Genomic DNA, 22,785 nt, shown 5'->3' with positions numbered 1-22,785 from the left:
TAAATTGACTTTACAGACGATATTTATTTATTTCATCTTTGAACTTGATACATTCCGCAAGCCATTCCACCAGTGAAATCAAATATCTGCCGACTGTGTCTTGTTTTTCTTTTTAACCCCCGACCCAAAAAAAGGGGAGTTATAAGTTTGACGTGTGTATCTGTGTATCTGTGTATCTGTCTGTGGCATCGTAGCGCCTAAACGAATGAACCGATTTTAATTTACTTTTTTTTTTGTTTGAAAGGTGGCTTGATCGAGAGTGTTCTTAGCTATAATCCAAAAAAATTGGTTCAGCCGTTTAAGAGTTATCAGCTCTTTTCTAGTTTTCTTGTAGAAAAGAAGGTTAGATAACCGTTAGGTTCATAATATTATGTCAATTGACAAATGTCAAGCTGTCAAGATGGACGTTGCCTATAATAATTATTTATTTGAAAATGATGTTTTGGAAAACTCAAATACTTTGTCGGGGGTGTTATAAATTTTTAATTTACACTTGTTGGTAACTATAATTATAAACCTACTTTTGAGTTAAGAGTTTTACTTCAGAAATCCAATACGATATTTTCGATACGATATGTACCATATCGATACAAAGGCATATGATATATATCGTGTATCGTACAGTTGCGATACATTACGATACGATATATCGATACAAAGTGACACATCGGGCATCGCTAGCAGTGAACACTAATAAAACAAGCGTATCTAGCGCGCAAACGATAGAAAAAGATGGCTGTATTTAGGCACAATAGGCTAGGTGACAACCAAGTTTTCTAAAAGTTTTCTTCTTAGAGTATGTAAAAACAAGGAAATTATAATAAGTTGAGGGTGAAATATTTTACAATAAAAAATATCTAAGTATATATTATTAATATCTTTCTACCCAATTTGATAGGTAGTTAAATAATATCGCTTTGACAACTTTGAACTACAAGTACATAGTACTATTATATATTCTGTGCTACAAGTTATCCATGCGGTGGTTTTAGATATAATAATACGGATCCCTAAAGAGTCTGTTTATCAACTGTTTAATTGTTCACATTATGGCTAACGGTAGAGCTTGTGAACCAATAAAAGTAAAGAAAACAGCTTGTAGCTGCATACAGTTCACATGTGTAAATTTATTCAGTTTTTTGCTGAATTACAGTACACTAGTGACAGTATTAGACAGCCTTTTGCAGAATATAAGAGTTTTAACTATTCACGTCGCTGTTTAACATAAATCCACCATTTTATTGTATAACCTATATAAATATACTGATTAATTTTTCAACTCTTATGATGTTTTGTGTATGAATTAGGAATTTTTTGCATTAGTTTTTGCTTCCTGATATCACAATAATAACTTTTTATCATAAAATTCTTTTCAAGGCTCTAAAAATTGTTTATCCAAGTTTTCATCACGGCATATTTATATCACAAAATTAATTAAAAACCGAATATTTTCGTGGCGCACTAAAATTTTCTTAGACAATAACTATGTATAATGTCAGTAAAATTACATTCCCAATCAGTTTTCTTACATTAATATGTAAAAAATGTACTTAGGAATATTGAATATCATCCACGTATATAATTCACTCCACGAAACAATTGTGTTCAATTGGCAGCCATATTATTAATTTGCTATAAGTATTAAGTTTGTTACTTCAACAGGCCGCAAGCAGCTTTTACCGGATTAAAACATGTAGTAGAGCGTACATATATTACGTATTTTCTGAATAAAGAGTAACTTGTGATCTTTTAGTCAGTCGATATTCAGCGTATAGTACTATCGTTACCGTTTGTAACACTGTTAATTTGCTGCTACACAGCTCTTAAGCAGCTATTTGAACTTAAGGCTGAATAATTTGTGCCCATTTAAGAGTTATAAGAGCTGTATAGGGCCCTATACAGCCCTTATGCAGCTTTTTTATTCAGCTTTAAGCGTGATGGGAATCCGTTATTCGGCTGATAAGCAGCCTCGTGTGCTACTTGGGAGTGACATTGGCCCTGAGAAGATCATAGGCTTCTGTTGGTGAAGAGCTAAGGGAACTAGTAGTGATGACTGGAATGTTCTGGAAAAAATTCTCAAATGTATTTGCAATTTCAATATTGGAGTCAATAATACGGTTATTAATTTTTAGCTCCAATTTATTGTTATGCACTTTTTGTTTCCCAGTTTCATCCGTGATGATATCCCAAGCTGCTTTAATTTTATTATCAGAATTAATAATTTTTTGCTTTATGCAGAGTGACTTTGCTTGTATGCAAACCTTTTTGAATAATTTTGAATAATTTTTTACATATTCAACAAATGTGGGAGTGTAGTTATATTGTTTTTCTGCATACAAGTCGAACAACTTATTTCTACTTTTATAGATGCCAACAGTAGCCCAGTCACTAAATTTAAGATTTTTAAACAGTTTTTTTTCTACAATTTTAAAGGTAGAATTAAATTGAGAGTTTATGAGATCAAAAAAAGCATTATAGTGTTCATCCGGACCACCCTGAGTAAAGTCAAGTTTAGGTAAAGCAGTTAAAACCTTTAGTTTGAACTGCTTTACCTTTTTAGTGGTTACTGGCCTATACTTTATTAACTTTGTTATGTCTTGATTATCACTGGGAACAGATATCATTTGTCCACAGTGATCGGATCTTAGATTCGTCATGATCGATTTTGCGACAATCTTACAGTCACAGAAAATGTTATCTATACAAGTGGCTGAATTTGCAGTTATCCGTGTTGGTTCATTGAAAATTTTCTGTAAATTAAAGCTTTTAAATAAATTGAGTAATCTGTCAGTAAAAGAAGTGTGAAGCAAAATATCAATATTGAAGTCTCCACAAACTAATATCTTTTTTGATGACCTACATATCCGCCTCAAGGCCTCTTCCATAACGTCCTCAAACAGAACAAAGTCACCTGAGGGGGGTCGGTACACGCACACGACAATATAGCGCTCCAGCTCAACACAGGACAGCTCAATAGTGCGTTCCAATGAAAGATTAACAATGTCTTTCCGTTCTTTATAATTGATATTGTTGCGGGTTAATATTAAAGACCCTCCGCGTATAGCTTTCTTTCTAGAGAACGCACTTGACAATTGATAATGTTTTAAATTTACTATTAATTGATAACTATTGAGCCAATGCTCAGTGAGGCATAAGATGTCAATATCAAATTTTTTAATAAATAGTTCTATCTCATGTTCCTTGCCAGATAAGCCCTGAATATTTTGGTGTACAAGATTGATTTTACATAGCTTATCTGTTGTCGCACTACTTAGTTTAAAATCTTATTACTGTTTACAGTAGTGTCCATGCAACTATTTGTATCCAAACTATTATAATAGTTTGTATCCAACGTAAAAAAACTGGAATTAGTAGTATTACTAATTAGGTCTATATTATTAGTACAACATGTACCGTTTTCAAAAGAACTCAAGCTAAAAATAGCTGTGTCTTGTATATTACAAGCTACCAAGGTAGCTATTTGTTTCTTATAACTAAGGGGCAAGTACATTGTATCCTTTGTCAGTGAAAATTTTTTTATAAAATTATTCGTGTCTATTATGTGAATATAATCCCTATGGCCAAAACTTAAATTATTAATAAGCATGTTGAGTTTATAGACATACCTATTTTGTGCTGGGGTTAAAGTGCAAGAGTAAGGAAAAGTGCACAATATGAATTTACAACCCGTATTTTCTTGTAGGTCCAATAGGTATGCAAAACTTCTCAAAATTTGTTTTTTTGTTATTTGCATGCTGTCACCTATCAACAAGACAACTGTACTATATTTATCTAAACAGCAGCCTTTTAAATTTTCAATTATATATTCATATGGTGCCCCTGGGTTACATATGTTGATCACTGTTTGATGTAATTTATTACTTATTAAATGACCAAAGTCTTTTCCCAATCCATCTGAAACAACAAATGTTTTCCGCTGAGGGCAATGTAACGAGGAACCATTGTTTTCACAGCCTTTTTGTTGTCCTATACACTGACTGTCCACTGGCATTTCGTCCGGAACCTTATTTGAGCACTCACATCTATTAATCAGAGAGTCAAGACGATCTATATTATAATTACTTAAGGCTAACAGCTCATCAGCGGCCAGTATATGCTCACCGACCTGTTTCTGTGACAGCTCGTACTGGGAAGTAACTGTTTTCAAGGAGTTTTCCAGTTTTAGAATCTCCTCATTAAGACTCCGAACGTCAGTTTCATATTGAACTCTCATCTCTTGCAGTGAGGAACAATATGTATTGAGCTTATTTAATAAATCTGAACGTTCTTTCCTAAGCCTAATGTTTTTATTACATAATTTCTGAAATTTTATTAATTTTTTCGTTTTTTTAATTAATTTACCAATTTTAATGTATGTTTTAATTTTTTTGTGACTATTTAAATGGATAGTTTCTGAATGTGGCTTATTATTAGCAGCACAAGGGCTGTCACAGGTCAGGTCAATTGTCAACACTGGTGCTGTTGAGGATGAAGCAAGCAGCTCATCATACAAGTTATTTGTTTTTTGTGTTTCATAACTTGCTATTTGTGACTGAAGGTCACAAATTAACTGTTGAGATTTGCTTAATTCATCCTCTAACATAGATATCTTTCCCAGAGCCTCTTCATAAGTTTGTATGCACTGATTGAACGACCCTACTGCCAACTGAAGTTGGTCGCGCTCCTCTGATAACAAAGTATGAGCGTTGTGCAGGTTTGCAAGTTCAGACTTTAACTGTGAGTTCCTAGCAATAATGATTCTCATCTCAGCTTCACTTTCATCTTGTTCCTTCAGTAATTGGGTATTTAATTGTTTCAGTGATTTTATTTCGTGTAAAGCATTTTTCAGTTTCTGTTGTTCTTCAAGAGCGGCAGCTTTTCTGGTGAACATAGGAGCCATCTTGTACTATATACCTGAAACACACCAATAGATATATGTAAGTGAAGGAAATGGAAAGTGTTAGGAGTCTAGCAGAGAGAGGATGAGAGACAGCGAGATAACAAAAGTGAGATAAGTTAATAGACTAGGAAGAAAAGTTAAAATTAGTTTCCTGGTATGTTGACTAGGTTTATTACCTATATCATAAAATAAACTAAACAAGTAATAAGTAGGTACTTGATGCAAACACAAATAAAGAGGCCATAGGAAAATTTAGTCAGACTTACACTATGCCTAATAACTATTTATACCTAACTCAGGTGGACTATGTCGTACTGTAATCATTATGTGTACAGTGGAATGTTAGTTTTGTCTGAGGCAGTAGGTACAGACTGTACAGATCATTCTTCAACTTCACTTCCACTGTAAGTCAAGCAAAGCGAGAACAAGTTTTGCCTAAGTGTGTGGAGGGACGTGTCTCGAGATTCTCGAGTATGTACGAATACCTATCGTGTAGGGATTCGATTGTATAATATGCTTTTCTCAGGAACATAGTTTTAATAATTTACAGTATATAGTTATAAATACTAGCTGATGCCCACGACTTCGTTCGCGTGGATTTAGGTCTTAAAAAATCCCGCAGGAATTCTTTGATTTTCCGGGATAAAAAATAGTCTACAGTACTCTCCGTTCTTTCGACTATAATAATACCTATACCTATATTTTTTTTTAATATCACTATCGATAGTTTACCTTTATCGATGGCCGGTATAGGCACATCACTAGAGTCAAGTGGCGTGTAGCATCAACATTAGCATTACAAATATGACATGGAAATAGAATTAGCGCCGAGCGTTGCCACGATTTTGATGCGAGTTTATCTATGAGTTTCGGTTTTTACCCGACTACGGGAAAGCCAAAAGGAAGGGTTATGATCTTTGCAGTCTATGTATGTATGTTTGTTTCCAGATCCTGTATGTTCCACCGTATCGCCTAAACTATTGGGCCGATTTTGGTAATGAAGTGTCAATTGGTTCGTTGTAAGGGCCCGGTTACATTTTATATGAAAAAAATTTACCTGACCGATGATCCAAAAAGTGGGGGTCTCCAAAACTTTTTTATGCTCTTGTATCGAGTGGGCTATCAAATTAAAGAGGAAAATCAATCAAAAACAAATCAAAAAAAAAAACATGATCATCAGGGTTATCATGATTTTCAGTTTATGTGCCTTTTTATTTTTCATGAAGATGATGATCATGGTTACGATGATTATATTTTATAATACCTATGTATAATGTATAATATATACTTATTTTGAACATTACCTGACAGTTTTTGGTAGATACTCTATAATTGCTTAGGTTTTCTTTAACGTAATTAATTAGGTATCACCATTACATCATTGCTTGACAATCAGAAAGTGTACAATAGTACCCAATTTGAATAAATGACTTTGACTTTGACTATAGTATGCAGATTGCCGGTAACATAAGTATAAGTAGAGGTCCGTCGTCGTTAATATGGGGAATATATATCTGGTAGGTACATTATTGATCAACGCTCTATACCAATACCAATAAACGGATCGCATTCAATCAATTCACATCTAAAATAAATTCACGACATGAGTCGATCGTTCCCCGAACGCATGACCGGCGGCGATTCGTAAAGAAATTAAAAAGAAATAGGCCCATAGACAATGATGGGCATAGACCAGCGGCGTCCACAAAGAAGTTCGTCTATGGAATATGGAATTAGAAATTGATTGCTTTATTAGCTCATGTCAGTTTTATTTAAATTAGTATTTTTTTCTGTATTGCTTATGCATCATCGCGGTGCATATTGCATATAAAATTTTTAACTGAATTAAAATACGTAGGCAATACAAATACATTATACAAATATAATACATTATAATATGATCAGGCAATGTGGAATGTGGTATAGAAGCAGGCGTTATTTTGCGGAAGTCCATGATATACAAAGGAACCAAAAGCTTATATTTACTAAGATCCGCTAAACCAAACAAATCTGTACGGTGCAACATGCAGCATGCGACATGCACCACCCGCCCTCCCACTGACAAACATGCAGGAAAAGCCAGCCACCAAGCAAGCAATACGTACCACCACCACGCAGCACCACACAAATCCCAAAACCACTCGACGCGCGTTTCGCCCCGACACCGGAGCATCCTCAGGAGATGTAGACCTCACAATGCCTAATTGCAAAGTACGAAATTAATGCATGCATTACGAAATTAATGCATATAATTATTACGAAGTTAGACGTTTACACGACGTGCAATCCTCCATACTAATATCCTAAATACGAAAGTGTGTCCGTCTGTCTGTCTGTCTGCTACCTTTTCACGGCCCAACAGCATAACCGATTCTGACGAAATTTGGTACAAGGTCAGCTTATATACCGGGGATGGACATAGGCTACTTTTTATCCCGGAAAATCAAAGAGTTCCCACGGGATTCCTAAGGACCCATCCGCTTAACCGATTTGTATCTTTGGTACCGAGGTAGCCTACGTCCCTGTAATTGACATAGGCACATTTTTATCTCGGAAAATCAAACAGTTCCCACGGGATCTTTAAAAACCTAAATCACCAAAATATCATGAAACTAGTTTCGTGCCACTAATAAGCCACACGCGATATCCCGCACCGGGTTAGCATGAGGGCTTTGCAGGTATGCGATGGCGTCCCCACTCCGATTGCCATCTCAGCCTGTCGCGTAATATACCTAAGTACATTCATGGGCACAGAAGTTTTTTTTTTTTTTTTTTTTTTTTTTTTTTTTTTTTTTTTTTTTTTCACTATAGGTAAGCGCTTGACCACAATCACACCTGATGGAAAGTGATGATGTGATCTAAGATGGGACGCGTTTACCTAGAAGGTGCCTATTCACTCTTGTTTTAAAGATACCCGGATTGTAATTGGTAGGAAACACAGATCGCGGAAGAGTATTCCAAACCTTAGCCATGCGTATGAGGAATGAAGACGCAAAACGTTTTGTGCGTGTAGATGGAATGTCGACGACATAAGGATGGAAACTCGCCCGACGTCTTGCGGTTCGGTGGTAAAATGGTGAAGGGGGGACAAGATCGAAAAGTTCCTGTGCACACTCTCCGAAATATATCCTATAAAATACCGATAAGCCGGCGACCTTACGGCGGTGATCGAGACTTTGAAGTTTCGCCAACAAAGGAGAGTCTTCGCCTATAAGTCTCCTAGCTCGACGGTCGACGGCATCCAGAGCCGCTAGTTGGTACTTTGCGGAGCCATCATAGAGGTGACTGCAGTACTCCATGCACGACCTGACTTGTGCTTGATACAAAGTAATCAGTTGGCGCGGCGTAAAGTACTGCTTGACCTTGTTAAGAATGCCTAGTTTTTTTGCGGCGGTTTTGGCTTTGGCTTCGATGGATCTTCCGAAGTTGATGTTAGCCGAGACGTCGAGACCTAGGAGATCTATGTGATCAGTGATGTTAATAGATATATTCCGGAAAGTGGGAGTCAAGGTAAAAGGACTCCGTTTTGCTGTAAGTAGACACGCCTGCGTTTTGGTAGCGTTAAACTCTACCAAATTGGCATCACCCCAGTCTGAAACGTATTTCAGGGTAGAGTTTAACCGCTGTACCATTGCCTCCCTGAGTTCATTGATCTCAGAACTACTAGCGCGTGGACTGGATATGTATCTCTCCATTACTGTGCTGTCGTCTGCGTACCCAACGATTCCGGGTCGTAGCAGATCGTTTATGTGCAGCAGAAAGAGAGTAGCGGAGAGAACAGACCCCTGAGGAACACCGGCATTAGTGACCATGAGATCAGACGAGCAGCCGTCGATAACTACTCGGAAGGATCTTTCGCTCAGGAAGTCAGATATCCAGTCGCACAAGCTCGATGGAAGACCGTATGCCGGAAGTTTGTTAAGAAGACTGTCATGCCAGACCCGGTCGAAAGCCTTAGAAATGTCAAGAGAGACAGCTAGTGCCTCTCCATGCTTCTCTATGGCCTCACCCCAGACATGGGTGGCATACGCTAGTAGATCTCCGGCTGACCGCTTCTGGCGAAACCCATATTGACGGTCTGAGAGAAGGTCGTTGATCTCCAGGTATGCCAGGAGCTTCGTGTTTATTATGCGCTCCATGCTCTTACAGAGTATGGAGGTGATGGCAATAGGTCTGTAATTCGCCGGATCAGCACGACTGCCTTTTTTTGGCACAGGTTGTACGTTAGAGATCTTCCAGGATTTGGGAACTCGAGCTTTGCATAGTGAGAGACGATACAGGCGTGTCAGTACAGGAGACAATTCAGGGGCACAGTTCCGCAGGACAATTGCTGGAATCCCATCAGGACCGCTGGCTTTGTTCACATCTAGAGAGCGGAGAGTTTTTAGAACATCTTTTTGATGGATGCGCACCTCCGGCATTGTGGAGTCGCAGATTGGGATGTTAGGTGGACAGGCATCTCCCGCATCTAGATGCGAACTTTTAGCGAACTGAGAAGCAAGCAGATTTGCCTTCTCAGGCGCTGCGAAAGCAAGCGATCCATCAGGTTTGAGCAACGGCGGCAGTGAAGGGCGACAGAAGTTCGATTCAACCGATTTAGCAAGGGACCAAAAAGCTTTACTACCGCTTGGGTATGAAGCCACTTTGCTCCCAATGCGCTTAGTGCGGTTGAATCGAGCCTTTTTCAAAACTCTCTTATGTGACTTGGCAGCAACATTGAATTCCTTCTTCTTTATTTGCATGTCCGGAGCTTTACGATTTCGGGCGTTAACCCAAGCTACAAATGCTGATTGTTTGCGGGCTTCAGAGCGGGCGCATTCAGCATTGTACCACCGCGGGGTTTTGCCATTAAGGGATACGTCAGAAAATGGGATGAAGTACTCCATTGCCTGACGTATCACCTCGGAGATGGAGGACTCGCAGCTCGACGGATCGTCGGAGGAGAAACAAGTTCGCTGCCAAGGGTAAGATGCGAAAAAATGACGCATCTCATCCCAATTGGCTGACTTGTACTTCCACACTCTTCTCCTGCATCCAGGGTTAGAGACGGGAGGACAGTATTTAGAAACAGACCTCACCAGGCAATGGTCGGATGAGCCCAGAGGTGCCGAGATAGAAACTGAGTATCGGTCTGGATCAGAAGTCAGCAAAAGGTCAAGACAGTTCGGAGTGTGTCCATCAACATCAGGGATCCTTGTCGCTTCATGGACCATCTGGGTGAGATTATAAGAAAGGGCAAATTTATATGCCTCTCTTCCAGCGTGGTCGGTTTTCTGGAATGGGAATAGCCAGTTTTGATGGTGGGCATTGAAGTCCCCTAGAAAAACGAGGTGAGCTAAAGGATATCGTTGTTGGACAACGTCAGCCGTTTCACTGAGGTATTGGAAAAGTTGAGTTGTTTCCCTATCACCGGTATGGGAGCGATAGACACAAGCATAAAGCGTTTGCTCGTAGCCTGAGTCTAGTAGACACCACAAGACAGAAAGGTTGGGCACCTCTAAATTCCGAAGACGCCAACAGCATACGTCATTACGAACATACAAGCAAACCCCAGCGTGCGGTCTAAAATTGCACTCAAGAGAATACCCGGGGTATCGCAAGTATGATGTGTCTGCTGGGTTACCAATTTGCGTCTCCGTGAGGAACAATAAGTGCGGCTTCTCAGTCTCCAGATGGTGGTGGACTGCAAGGAGATTAGAGTGCAGTCCTCGGATGTTTGTGAGGTGCACTTTGAGCGAGAGGAAGTGCTGCCGCTGTTTAAACTTTCTGTTCTTCTTATTGTGTTTCATTGTTTAAAAAAGAGGTGAATAGGAGGGGGATGGCAGTTGTACGAGGCGCTACGTTCTTAGACTTCGCGATCTTAGAAGAAACTACACAGCTGGAAGGCTCGACTGGAGACTGCGGGGACGCCCGAACCCCCCTGGGAATTGCCATCGGGTCCTCTCTCCGGTCGCCAACCGGCACGATGGAGGCTATCCCAGGATTTTTCGCGAGGTGGCGGGGCAGCCTTTCATAGGTGGCGAACCTACTAGTTGGGCCCCCTACTGCCTGCGGTCGGCCAGCGGTTAACCGTGCTTCGGATCCCGCTACCCTCCAGGTCGAGACGTCCGGTGTAGCCACTTCGTAAATCGGGCCCTGTCATCAAACGCAGCGCAACTATACATACCCACCCCCCTTGGACTGGCTACTACGAGCATCGCACCGGAACACGACGCGCCCTATGACGTGACGAATCACACCAGAAGACAAGTCGCTTGGCGGCACGGCTTAGCTCGATGGGTGGTTACTCTAGCCACGGCCGAAGCCTACCACCTAAGTTAAGTTACTCGTTTAGCACCACCCAGGGGTCACGTGTAGGGTAATGAGGATTCAAACCTGATTTGGTACTGCCTACGGACGCGAGTAACTCCGACCCCCAAAGTCGACATGTAGAATAGAAATGATAATTTCCCCGAACAAATAAATAGTTGTCGTTAACATCAGCACGTATTGAGCTTTGATGTGCAGACTGCAGTGCCGACAGACGGACGGACGGACCGATTCCAATTATAGCATTACCATAACATATCACGACTGACGTATTGGCCATTTTAATTTACTTTAGCTACTTGTTTAAATTTAATTACTGATGTCTTTTAAAAGGAATAGGAATTTGACCAGCCCTGGTTCTAAGTGTTGTTTTAGAGTTCCGTACTAAATTGGTAAATATGGAACCCTTATGGTGCTACTTTCTTCGTCCGTCTGTCCGTCTGTCACAGTCGATTATTTCAATAACTATTAAAGCTATCGACATGTTATATAAAAATTACATGATTCAAGTCAAAAAGGGTTGTCATATTTTTAAGGTTATTATCATAATACTTATAGGTAATATCTAACCTACCATATAGGTAAATAAAATCATATAATTCCGATCAAAAAGGGTTAAGTGGCAGAATATTTTAGGGTTATTTAAGTAGTTGGTAGTAGGTACCTCAATTAAAAATATTTGCGGGTGTCTACAATTAGACACCTAGGTATCTACATAGTTAAGTATTTAAAACCTACATACCTACATAATTAAAAATGCGCAACAGCAAACACCTATCTGATAAGCTTAGGAGCTTAGGTACCAATTTAATTAACGTAATCAACACTCATTAATGAACAGCAACCGCTGAGTTTCTTGCTGGTTCTTCTCGGTGGGAACGGCATTCGGAACCAGTGGTAAATTATTTGACGATTCAAAAGCACTTGTAAAAGTCTATTTGAATAAAAATCTATTATATTCTATTCTAAACTGTTTGGTATTTAACACCTACCTACCCTAACCTAACTACATGAATTTCTAAGATTTTCAAAAGTATGAAATTAGTAATCAAATCACACGAAACCCATTAAAATCCCGATGCATTAACTTTACAGTTTTTATCAAGTTTTTATGATGAACAATAAAATTTTTGCGCTACTGCATCTACCTACCTGGACATTATAAAACACCTATAAAACGTCAAAATCAAAATGCGCGCCATCGTGTCAATTTTTTCTTTTGAGGCAAAGATCGAAACCCATACAGCCTATCATATACAGTTGTTGATATTTTTATTGACTTCGTCTGCGATGGCGTTTGCTGGCGCGCGTGCTGTGCTTGTTTGGAGTGTTTTTTTTTGTTAAGCGTGGCTGGTTTTTGTGTTAGTTGGTGTTTTTTGGTGGTGGAACTGACTGGGAAGCGCTCTAAAGGGGCGCCGCGCGTATGTCGGCGGGCGCCGGCGCAGACGGAGTCCATACTTGTATAAATTCAATAACTTGAAAATATCACAAACTTGACATTGGCTAATCAGAGTAAAGCCAGATTTAAAGAAAAAAAAAAAAAAAAGATATTTTTATTTTTAATTGCGGCTGCATCAATGGCATGGGTCGCATGCGTTGCGCGTCCCGTCGGCGGCATAAAGGAGGCTTTATATGCGCACTGCATTCGTAATTTATGATGAATGCGTGCTTAATTGTTGTCTGTCGTCATCGAGCATCGTTCGTACGAAATCGACGCGCAGGCGCACATTTGCGATAACTATACTTAAAAATATATACAAGACCTATATGATCAACCCATTGCCGGCCCATTACTGAGCACGGGTCTCTTCTCAGAGTGAAAAGGATTTAGGTCATAGTCTGCCACACTGGTCCAACGCGGATTGACAGACTTCACACACCTTTAAGAACATGGAGAACTCTCAGGCATGCAGGTTTCCTCACGATGTTTTCTTCACCCTTAAAGCAAGTGATATCTAATTACTTAAAACTAATAACTGAAAAGTTAGAGGTGCGTGCCCGGGATCGAACCCCCGACTTCCGATTAACGGACGTTCTAACCACTAAGCTATCACAGCTGTAGTACTTAAAAATATTACAATGAAACTCAAGACTATCATCACAGTTTAACTTTCAAGGCTGTGCTGTGTTTCAGTCTAGCGAAAAAATGCGACGCGATTAGGTATTTTTAACCCCCGACCCAAAAAGAGGGGTGTTATAAGTTTGACGTGTGTATCTGTGTGTCTGTGTGTCTGTGTATCTGTCTGTGGCACCGTAGCGCCTAAACTAATGAACCAATTTTAATTTAGTTTTTTTTGTTTGAAAGATGGCTTGATCGAGAGTGTTCTTAGCTATAATCCAAGAAAATCGTTTCAGCCGTTTGAAAGTTATCAGCTCTTTTCTAGTTACTGTAACCTTCACTTGTCGGGGGTGTTATAAATTTTTAATTTACACTTGTCAAAAATTCTGTTTCACGCTGCTTCGCTGCCTTCCCCGTCTCGTGTGATAGAGAGAGTTGCAAGTCCAGAAGGAGTTTGCCTACATTTTATTCTTGGAATATTGTTTAAGAATCCCGTGGGAACTCTTAGATTTCCCAGGATAAAAAGTAGCGTGTGTTCTTCCACAGGTTGTAAGCTAACTTTGTACAAAATCAGTTAAACTGTTGAGTCGTGAAAAGCTAACAGACAGACAGACACACTTTCGCATGAATAATATTATGAATATAAGTATGAATACAGGGTGTTTGGTTATTACACAGACCACCTCCTATTCCATGGGTTATTAGTATATAATGACGACACGTACCCATGCTACTTTGATCTGATAAATACAATGCTGAAGTATAATGACGAAATAAAATGATAAAAATTTCCATACAAAATTTTAATTTTTTTTTTTATGTCCAAGTTTCCATGGCCATCTTTAGATAGGCCAAGGCCAATGATCTCAGTGAGTTAGGGCAGGGCAGATCAAAGTAGCATGGGTACGTGTCGTCTTTATAATTATATACTAATTACCAAACACCCTGTAGATAATAATTAGATATCCACGTCCACGGCTGGACATACAGACCTACTCGTAGTTATTTATGACAATACGACAGGAACCTAAGGTAATAGATAGAGTGAACTGTGGTATACTTACCTAGGTTCATGAATTTAGAACATCATATCTTTAAATCTATACTAATAAATAAAATTGGAGTGTCTGTCTGTAATTTCGAAATAACTACCTCATATTAAGCTCATATGGTTATTTGAACGATACCAACACTGAATCACACGTTTTTAAAATTTTTGTCTGTCTGTCTGTCTGTCTGTCTGTCTGTCTGTCTGTCTGTTTGAAAAGGCTAATCTTCGGAACGGCTGAACCGATTTTGACGGGGTTTTCACAGACAAGTAGAGGATTGACCAGGGAGTAACATAGGCTACTTTTTTAACGGACTTTCAAAAAGGGAGTTGTGTTTTTCTACCTATGTACACCGAAATCACCGAGATTTCTGAACCGATTTGCGTAATTTTTTTTTTTAATCGATAGAGGAACTTGGCGACATTGTTTCATAAAAAATTTGGAGTCCAACTTCTCAATCCTGATGCTGCAGGGGATCTGACCAATCCACGCGGGCGAAGCTGCGGGCATCAGCTAGTATTAAGTATATCTTTAAATATTAAGTACTCACGTGTTTTAAATTTAAATTAAATTAAATTATTATAAGTGGTTATATTATATTGTGCTGTACACTATATTATGGGAAGACACTGCCTCCTGAAACACAGTTTTCACTTCATCAGGAGGCAGGGCCTCAGACCAAAGTCTGTAAATAATGTTCTGCTAAGATAATAAAGATTTATTTATTTTATTTATTTATATCTTCAACTTCATGGCTGCACCTATTCTAGTGAACCTTTAGTACAATAATAGGTCATAAATAAGCTCAACAAATACCGATAACTCGGTATCCTATTCGATTATTTGGTAATGCGTCCGCGTGCCTGCACGCTCTGTAACGATAGCAAAAAAAATTGTTCTTTAATCGACTTCAAAAAAGGTAGTTATGTATTTTTTAAGTCCACAGCTCCGATCGGTTCATACTTAATTGTTTACTCGACTCAGTGAAGCTCATTAAGAGGGTTATGTATTTGACTTCTATGTATTATCCATTCTTATATCCGCTTATAAATCCTCAACGGCTTAACTGATTTTGTTAAATGAAACGTCATTATTCATTAGATTTGTCTTGATGGCGCGCGTGTTTTGCATTTGCATTTTCTGAAAACTTTTTAAACTACCACCTTCCATCATCGTTTTCAGTCTTCTCAATTCTCAAATTTTTTGCCTGGCTCTGACGTTTTAAAGAAAACGCTGGGAGTCACCATTTTAGAATGCATAAATATCTTCCGCTTAGCATGAAAGTTACGCTAGTGTTGTGATTGGCTGAATCTATACTAATATTATAAAGAGGAAACCTTTGTATTTTTGTATGTTTGTATTGAATAGGCTCAAAAACTACTGGACCGATTTCAAAATTTCTTTTACCATTACTTAGAGGGATTCTTCCGAATCCGTATAGGCTATATTTTATCCCGGAAAATAGAAAAATTAAATGTCCACCCGTGCGAAGCCGGGGCGGGTCGCTAGTTTATGGTATTCATGGTGATGCGACGTAAAAAGTTTCACTTCTTTCGGGTCATAAAATTCACGCAGTTTTTTTGCTATCGCTACATTCGAGCGCCATCGTCCGGTCCCTTCCCCAGCGCGTGAACAAATCTCTTTATTATGATAATCATCATTGTCTATCGCCAACGGATATTATTCTATTAACTATTAATTTCGGATATTTAAAAATCAATTCCAAGCCATATTTGGAGCCGATAAGTTCCTTTTAATTTCAATGGGTTAGATCCATATTATAGGTAGGTACAAAGTCACACTAATATCATCGTAAAACTGTCACACTAACATTATAAAGGAGAAAGTTTGTATGTGTGTGTGTGTGTGTGTATGTTTGTTACTCCTTCACGCAAAAAATACTGGACGGATTTGGCTGAAATTTGGAATGGAAATAGATAATATCCTGGATTAGCACATAGGCTACTTTTTATCCCGGAAAATCAAAGAGTTCCCACGGGATTTCAAAAAACCTACATCCACGCGAACGAAGTCGCGGGTATCAGCTAGTAATATGATAAAGGCGAAAGTTTGTGTGGATGTTTGTTACTCCTTCACGCAAAAACTACTGGACGGATTTGGCTGAAATCTGGAATGGAGATAGATCATGTCCTGGATTAGCACTTAGGCTACTTTTTATCCCGGAAAATCAAAGAGTTCGCACGGGATTATGGAAAACCTAAATCCACTCGGATGAAGTCACGGGCATATCAGCTCTATGAATTACCTTAATTAATTGAATAACTTTGAAAATATTCAAAGGATACAAACTACGGCAGAACTGGAGGACCTAGTCTCTATCTACGTAAATAGTATTGAAAAGGCCTGTGAGATGACTATCCCCAGGATTTCAGCCAGTGTAAAATTAGGTAAGAGTGAATGGTGGACACCAGCGCTCACGTAACGTAAGTAGGTATTTAGATATCTGCTTATGTATTTTTAGGGAGCAAAAAGGAACCCATACTTGCCTATAAAAAAAGGATCACTGCGTTGTCTGTCTGTCTGTCATCTTGTGTCTGTCAAGCTCGGTCAAGGGTATCAAAAATTCAAAACCTATAGAGTAGGTATAAGTACTTCCCGTTGACCTAGAATTATGAAATTTGGCAGGGTGCTATTTGGTGGTAGGTGGCAATCTTATGGGCTTATTTTTTAATGCAAAAGTGAGTTTGTTTGTTGGTTTATTGATTTGTTGGTTTGTCCTTCAATCACATCGCAACGAAGCAACGAATCGACGTAATTTTTGCATGGTCATATACATTATACCTATAGGTATAAGACATGACCTTAGGCTACTTTTTATCCTGGAAAATCAGAGAGTTCCCGCGGGATTTTCACAAAAATGAAATCTACGCGAACGAAGTCGCGGGCATCACACAACAAAATAAAACTATTGAACAAATCACCGCAACAGCAATAGAATGACAATTAGCAAAACAATTAGCATTGTTATGACAAATTAGATCGCAAACAAAACGAATGCCCGCCATTTATGGCGCCAATGGATTCAAAATGGCCGACAATTATCTGTCATTTAGCGTTCCGAAAGGTCGTAGCTCACTTACACGAGGTAGTAGCTCACTTACACGAATCCGCTCCCGCACGGTAAAAGAATAAACATTCAATATGGCAAATATTCAAGTCATATTCTATAACCCCCGTGCACACACTGCCCGTGTGGTATGGGAAGGAGCGAGGAACGGAGACAGAGACGTAGTGTGGCCGCGACTAGCATGTTCCTCGTTCACGCCCATCGCTCCCTATTTTGTCGGTAAGTATGCAATAGCGCGCACGCTGCCACAGTTTCGAAGTCCATCGCGTTGCAAAGGCAAGCGACCTAGTGCGGCGCGTGACGCACAGTTAGATTTGAGGCGGACCCGTGCGTGTGTTATGTGGAAACGGTGTCGTGTAAATGAGCTACGACCTTATTACAATCAAGCACAAACGGCAATAAATAAAAGAAATATACAAGCGAAAATAGCAAGTAACCTGTTATTAATAAAGGTCATTCATATCAACAAAGGCGCTTTTTTATTTTTGCAATGATGATTGTATGCACAAATCAAAAACTCTTTGATGTTCGTTTTTACACTTACCGACTAAAAAGTAAAATAATGGAGAAACTGACTGACTGATTTATCAAGGCACAGCCAAACTACTTAACGGATCGGGTTGTATGGCATGCCGATAACTAATATGACTACGACATTCGCTAAGAGAGGGTTTTTGAAAATTCAACCCTTAAGGGAGTAAAATAGAGGGTTGAAAATTGTGTACTCCACGCAGGCGAAGTCGCGGGCATAAGCTAGTAATCAAAAAATCAAAATCAAAATCATTTATTCAAAATAAAGTTCTATTTATACACCTTTTGTTTGTCCGATTTGTTAGATTTGAAAGATGATTATAGTGGTGATAATTAATTACGTAAACTTAAAACTAAGCTACGAGGGTTCCAAATGCGCCCAAGTCTGAGAAGAGCCCACAACAATCTCAGCCGGGTAAAACATAGAGATGTGATGTTGTCGTATCGTCCACCTAAAAAGTCCTCCAAGCACTGATTGGTGTCACCATTCGTTTCTTGCATGCGAATTGCATTTATTATGAATCAATCAATTTCAACGAAGTAATTGAACTAACCTAACGGAAATCAGTCTCATAGGTTTGATGGAGCTTTACTGCGCCCATAAGTGCCCATAACTTATTTGCGCTGTTGCTTTTGATGACTCAGATAATATTATTATGATAGCTATGACTTTATAGCTCATTGTTTGGGAAATGGGACTGAAGTTCACGCCACAAGAGTTTCAATGTTATTTTTATTAGTTAGAGTTATAGGAGCGGACTGAATTCCGAAAGGTCGGCGGTTCAAACCCCACCCGTTGCACTATTGTCGTACCCACTCCTGGCACAAGCTTTACGCTTAGTTGGAGGGCAAAGGGGAACGTTAGTCATGATTAAAATAATAATAATCTATATCTATACTAATAAATAAAATTGGAGTGTCTGTCTGTAATTTCGAAATAACTACCGCATATTAAGATCATATGGTTATTTGAACGATACTATAACTGAATCACACGTTTTTAAAATTTTTGTCTGTCTGTCTGTCTGTCTGTTTGAAAAGGCTAATCTTGGGAACGGCTGAACCGATTTTGACGGGATTTTCACAGACAAGTAGAGAATTGACCAGGGAGTAACATAGGCTACTTTTTTAACCGACTTTTAAAAAGAGAGTTGTGTTTTTCTACCTATGTACACCGAAATCTCCGAGATTTCTGAACCGATTTACCTCATTTCTTTTTTAATCGATAGAGGAACTTTGCGACATTGTTTCATAAAAAATTTGGAGTCCAACTCCTCAATCCTGATGCTGCAGGGGATCTGACCAATCCACGCGGGCGAAGCTGCAGGCATCAGCTAGTAATTTAATAATAATAATTTATTGATACTTATACATACATGGGTTACATAGCAAGATTGAGATTCCTACCTTCTGCACTAGGAAATACCTGCAGAAGGTAGGCTACTGGCTAATATTCTTTTTTTTTTAAATGATGGATTATACATAGAAATAAGGAGCAAATCTTCTTCAAATTATATAAAAGGAAAAGACTGACTGATTGAATGACTAACTGGTTAATCAACGCACAGCTAAAACTACTGAATGGATCGGGTGGCATGTAGATGACAGACAGACAGACGGACGGACGGACAGCGTAGGCTTACGAACAGGGCCCAGTTGGCAGTCGGCACCTTTCGTGTACGGAACTCTATAAACACACATTCCCAGTTCCCTGAAATGAAATCAGTATTCGGACCGCGTATCGATCGGAAGCTATGATCGATTTTATGACCTCTAATCTATACAGGGTTACGTCATTTGATTCGATTATTAGGTGACTATTGATTTTTGAGCACTGTCTTGCAAAGGATACGATTCCTTGTAAATTCCCAGGTTCTATTATTTGAATTACTAGCTAATGCCCGCGACTTCGTCCACGTGGATTTAGGTTTTGAAAAAATCGGGCGTTCCGTTCCGTACTCGGGTATTTAATTCAACATTTGCACGATAAATCAAAAACTGTTATTATAATTATCTACTTATTTCTAAACACCCATCCGCTCAACCGATTTGTATGAAAGGTACCGATGTAATTAGCTTTATTTTAATTAATAGCTTACGTCTCTGTAATTGACATAGGCAACTTTTTATCCCGGAAAATCAAACAGTTCCACGGGATCCTTAAAAATCTAAATCCACGCGGACGAAGTCGCGGGCATTCTCTAGTTTAAATTAAATAAATTTAATATGTACAGGTTACATTACAATCACAATAAAGCTTGTAAAACATTGTCTAAAGTTAACTTTTTAATTTGTCTTGAGACTTGAATGCCAGGTTGCCAAACCGTGTTCTATGCTAAACGGCCATAGATACCATCATTATTGTCTATGACTCGCGCCGTTCCAATTTCAAAATGCAGATCGATCGCAGCAAAACTGTAGAGTCGAATTGTTCTGCATTTTGTACAACTTTGAAATTCCTGCAAAAAAATACTCATTTAGGATTTTACAAACATTGCGAGTTTTTCTCGAGATTTTTAAAAATCTAGTGTGTATCTACTCTTATTTTCCTTGATGATGCTCTTATTAGACGATGCTCGCGACTTCGTACATGTGGACTTAGATTCCATACTCGAAGGGTGCAGCTAACGGGACTAAGTATTTCTTAGGCCCAGTTGTCCGTCTGTCCGTCCGATTGTTTGTTCTGTTTGCGGGCTGTATCTCATGAACCATATCTAATAGGTAGACAGTTGAAATTTTCACAAAATTGCCGCTATCTTTGACAACAAGCACGGTCATTAATAACAAGATAAAGTTGAGAACTAAATCCCGACTGCGATCATCTTAATAAACGCTGAAATATTATTTAGAAAAATTGTTTTGCTGTCGCTTGGTATATTTTAATGATGTAGTACATTTATATTTATGAACTCAGAATTTTCTCCTCTTTCATTTGACACACCACTCGATACAATAGCAAAAAAAAAATTGGTTGTCTGTAAAGTCGGTTTACTGACGATAGTTGAACGTGACAACAAAGGCCGATTGTGCTTCTTTGTCGCTCGTTCCGCGCTCTCGCTTGCACTTCAAGCCTTACATGGAACGCCTCAGAGCGAGGTAACGCCGCATGAGTCATGTTTTTTCGTGGGTGCAGCCGGCTGTAACGAATTATAAGACGTTGTCACGTCAAAATTTTTGGAGACCCCCAGTTTTTTTCATGTAATATCCGTCAGGTTAATTTTTTCGTTTAAAATGTAGCCTAGAGCCTATATCACCCGGACTACGACAAATCGATTGACACCTCATTCATCAAAATCGGCCCAGTAATTTAGGCGCTACGATGGAACACACAGAATCTGGATACAAACATACACACATACATACATAGACTGCTAAAATCATAACCCTTCCTTTTGGCTTTGCCGCAGTCGGGTAAAAAATGATATTTCTTGTACGATGGTACAGAATTCTTCTATACAAGTTTGATTCAAACTTGCATAGAAGAATTCAAGTGATCGATTTTCGCATTTTCATAATCTCGTAGGAACTTTTGATTTTTGAAGTCGCGGACAATGTCTAGTATGAAAAAAAATCTACTCCCTTTACAACCTCTCGCACTGCCAAGGGTCACTGGTAGAGATCTCTTATAGAGATAGGTGCTTCCCTGTCCACTTTTTCTTTCTTTTTACCCGACTATGGCAAAGCCGAAAGGAAGGGTTATGATTTTGCAGTCTATGTATGTATATATGTATATATTATGTGTGTTCCACCGTAGCGCCTAAACTACTGGGCCGATTTTGATGAATGAGGTTCAATCGATTCTTTATAATGGCCCGGGTGACATAGGCACCCGCTTTATACGAAAAAAATCGGCCTGACGGATGTTACATCAAAAAAGTAAAGGTCTCAAATTTTTTTTATTGCTATTATGTCGAGTGGGATGTCCAACGAAAGAGGAAAAAATTCTGAGTTCATAAATATAAATATAGTTATTCTCTTTATTGTTACAACTTTCTTGAAAAAAAAAAAAATCTCAACTCTATTCCACCTCTGTCCCAATAAGCAAACGTCGAACCCAGAACAAATTGGTTGGATGACTGTGCGCCTTCGCTAAATAATGATATTTACATATTGTTTTGTCACTTTCCACTCCACTGTGAACTAGGCACAGCACCCGGACGTGCCTATGGCTTTATTTAATCTAAAAGATTATGTAAATGACAAAAAAGCTTGGATTTGACTCGCTCCAGCAATACACGGCGCTGCAATTGCTTGTATACAGTATGGCATATTATTGTAAATCGTACATTTGAAAAGAGCAACCGCCGAGTTTCTTGCTGGTTCTTCTCGGTAGGAACGGCATTCCGAACCAGTGATAGATTATTTTGAAGATTCAAAAGCACTTGTAAAAGTTTAATTGAATAAAAATAATTTGAATTTGAATTTGAATTTGAATTTGAATTTGAATTTAAAAAAGGATCTAGGAAAAGCTATCTGGCACAGTTGAAACTAGTAGACGGATCGGGCTATTTGCTAACATGCAGATAGCTGTTATGACGTATCCAATAAGAATGGATAATAATGGGGTTTGAAAGTGTAGTCCACGCGGACGAAGTCGCGGACATAAAGTCAGTAAAGATTATACACAGAATATAGGTACATAATTTACCACTTACCAACTTATCGGCAAAGTCGTGCCGCCGAGCGATTTTGCGTTCCGGTAGGTACTTAATGAAACTGCCATACCCCTTCTAAGTTAGCCAGCCTCTATCTTAGATTGCTATCACTTACCATGAGGTGAGCGTTGCAGTGAAGTGCTAACTTGTCTCAGAATAAAAAAAAGATAAAACTCTTCATCTTTCAAATCGTA

The 22,785-nt window shown here is 38.9% G+C and overlaps 1 protein-coding gene across 1 annotated transcript; it reads right to left on the bottom strand.

Moving 5' to 3' along the window:
• Window positions 1–1,042: 1,042 nt before the first annotated feature.
• On the bottom strand, window positions 1,043–5,393 carry LOC123878945. The gene is made up of 2 exons (XM_045926322.1): window positions 4,025–5,393; window positions 1,043–1,102 (listed from the first exon to the last, which is right to left on the bottom strand). The coding sequence occupies exons 1-2, from the start codon at window positions 4,898–4,900 to the stop codon at window positions 1,043–1,045; spliced, it is 936 nt and encodes a 311-aa protein (XP_045782278.1). The 5' UTR covers window positions 4,901–5,393.
• Between the last annotated feature and the right edge of the window lie 17,392 nt (window positions 5,394–22,785).

This window comes from Maniola jurtina, chromosome 27 (assembly GCF_905333055.1).
Source record: "Maniola jurtina chromosome 27, ilManJurt1.1, whole genome shotgun sequence".
Taxonomy (NCBI): domain Eukaryota; kingdom Metazoa; phylum Arthropoda; class Insecta; order Lepidoptera; family Nymphalidae; genus Maniola; species Maniola jurtina.
The sequence above is the reverse complement of the archived record's forward strand: the minus strand, read 5'-3'. Positions and strand labels throughout refer to the sequence as shown.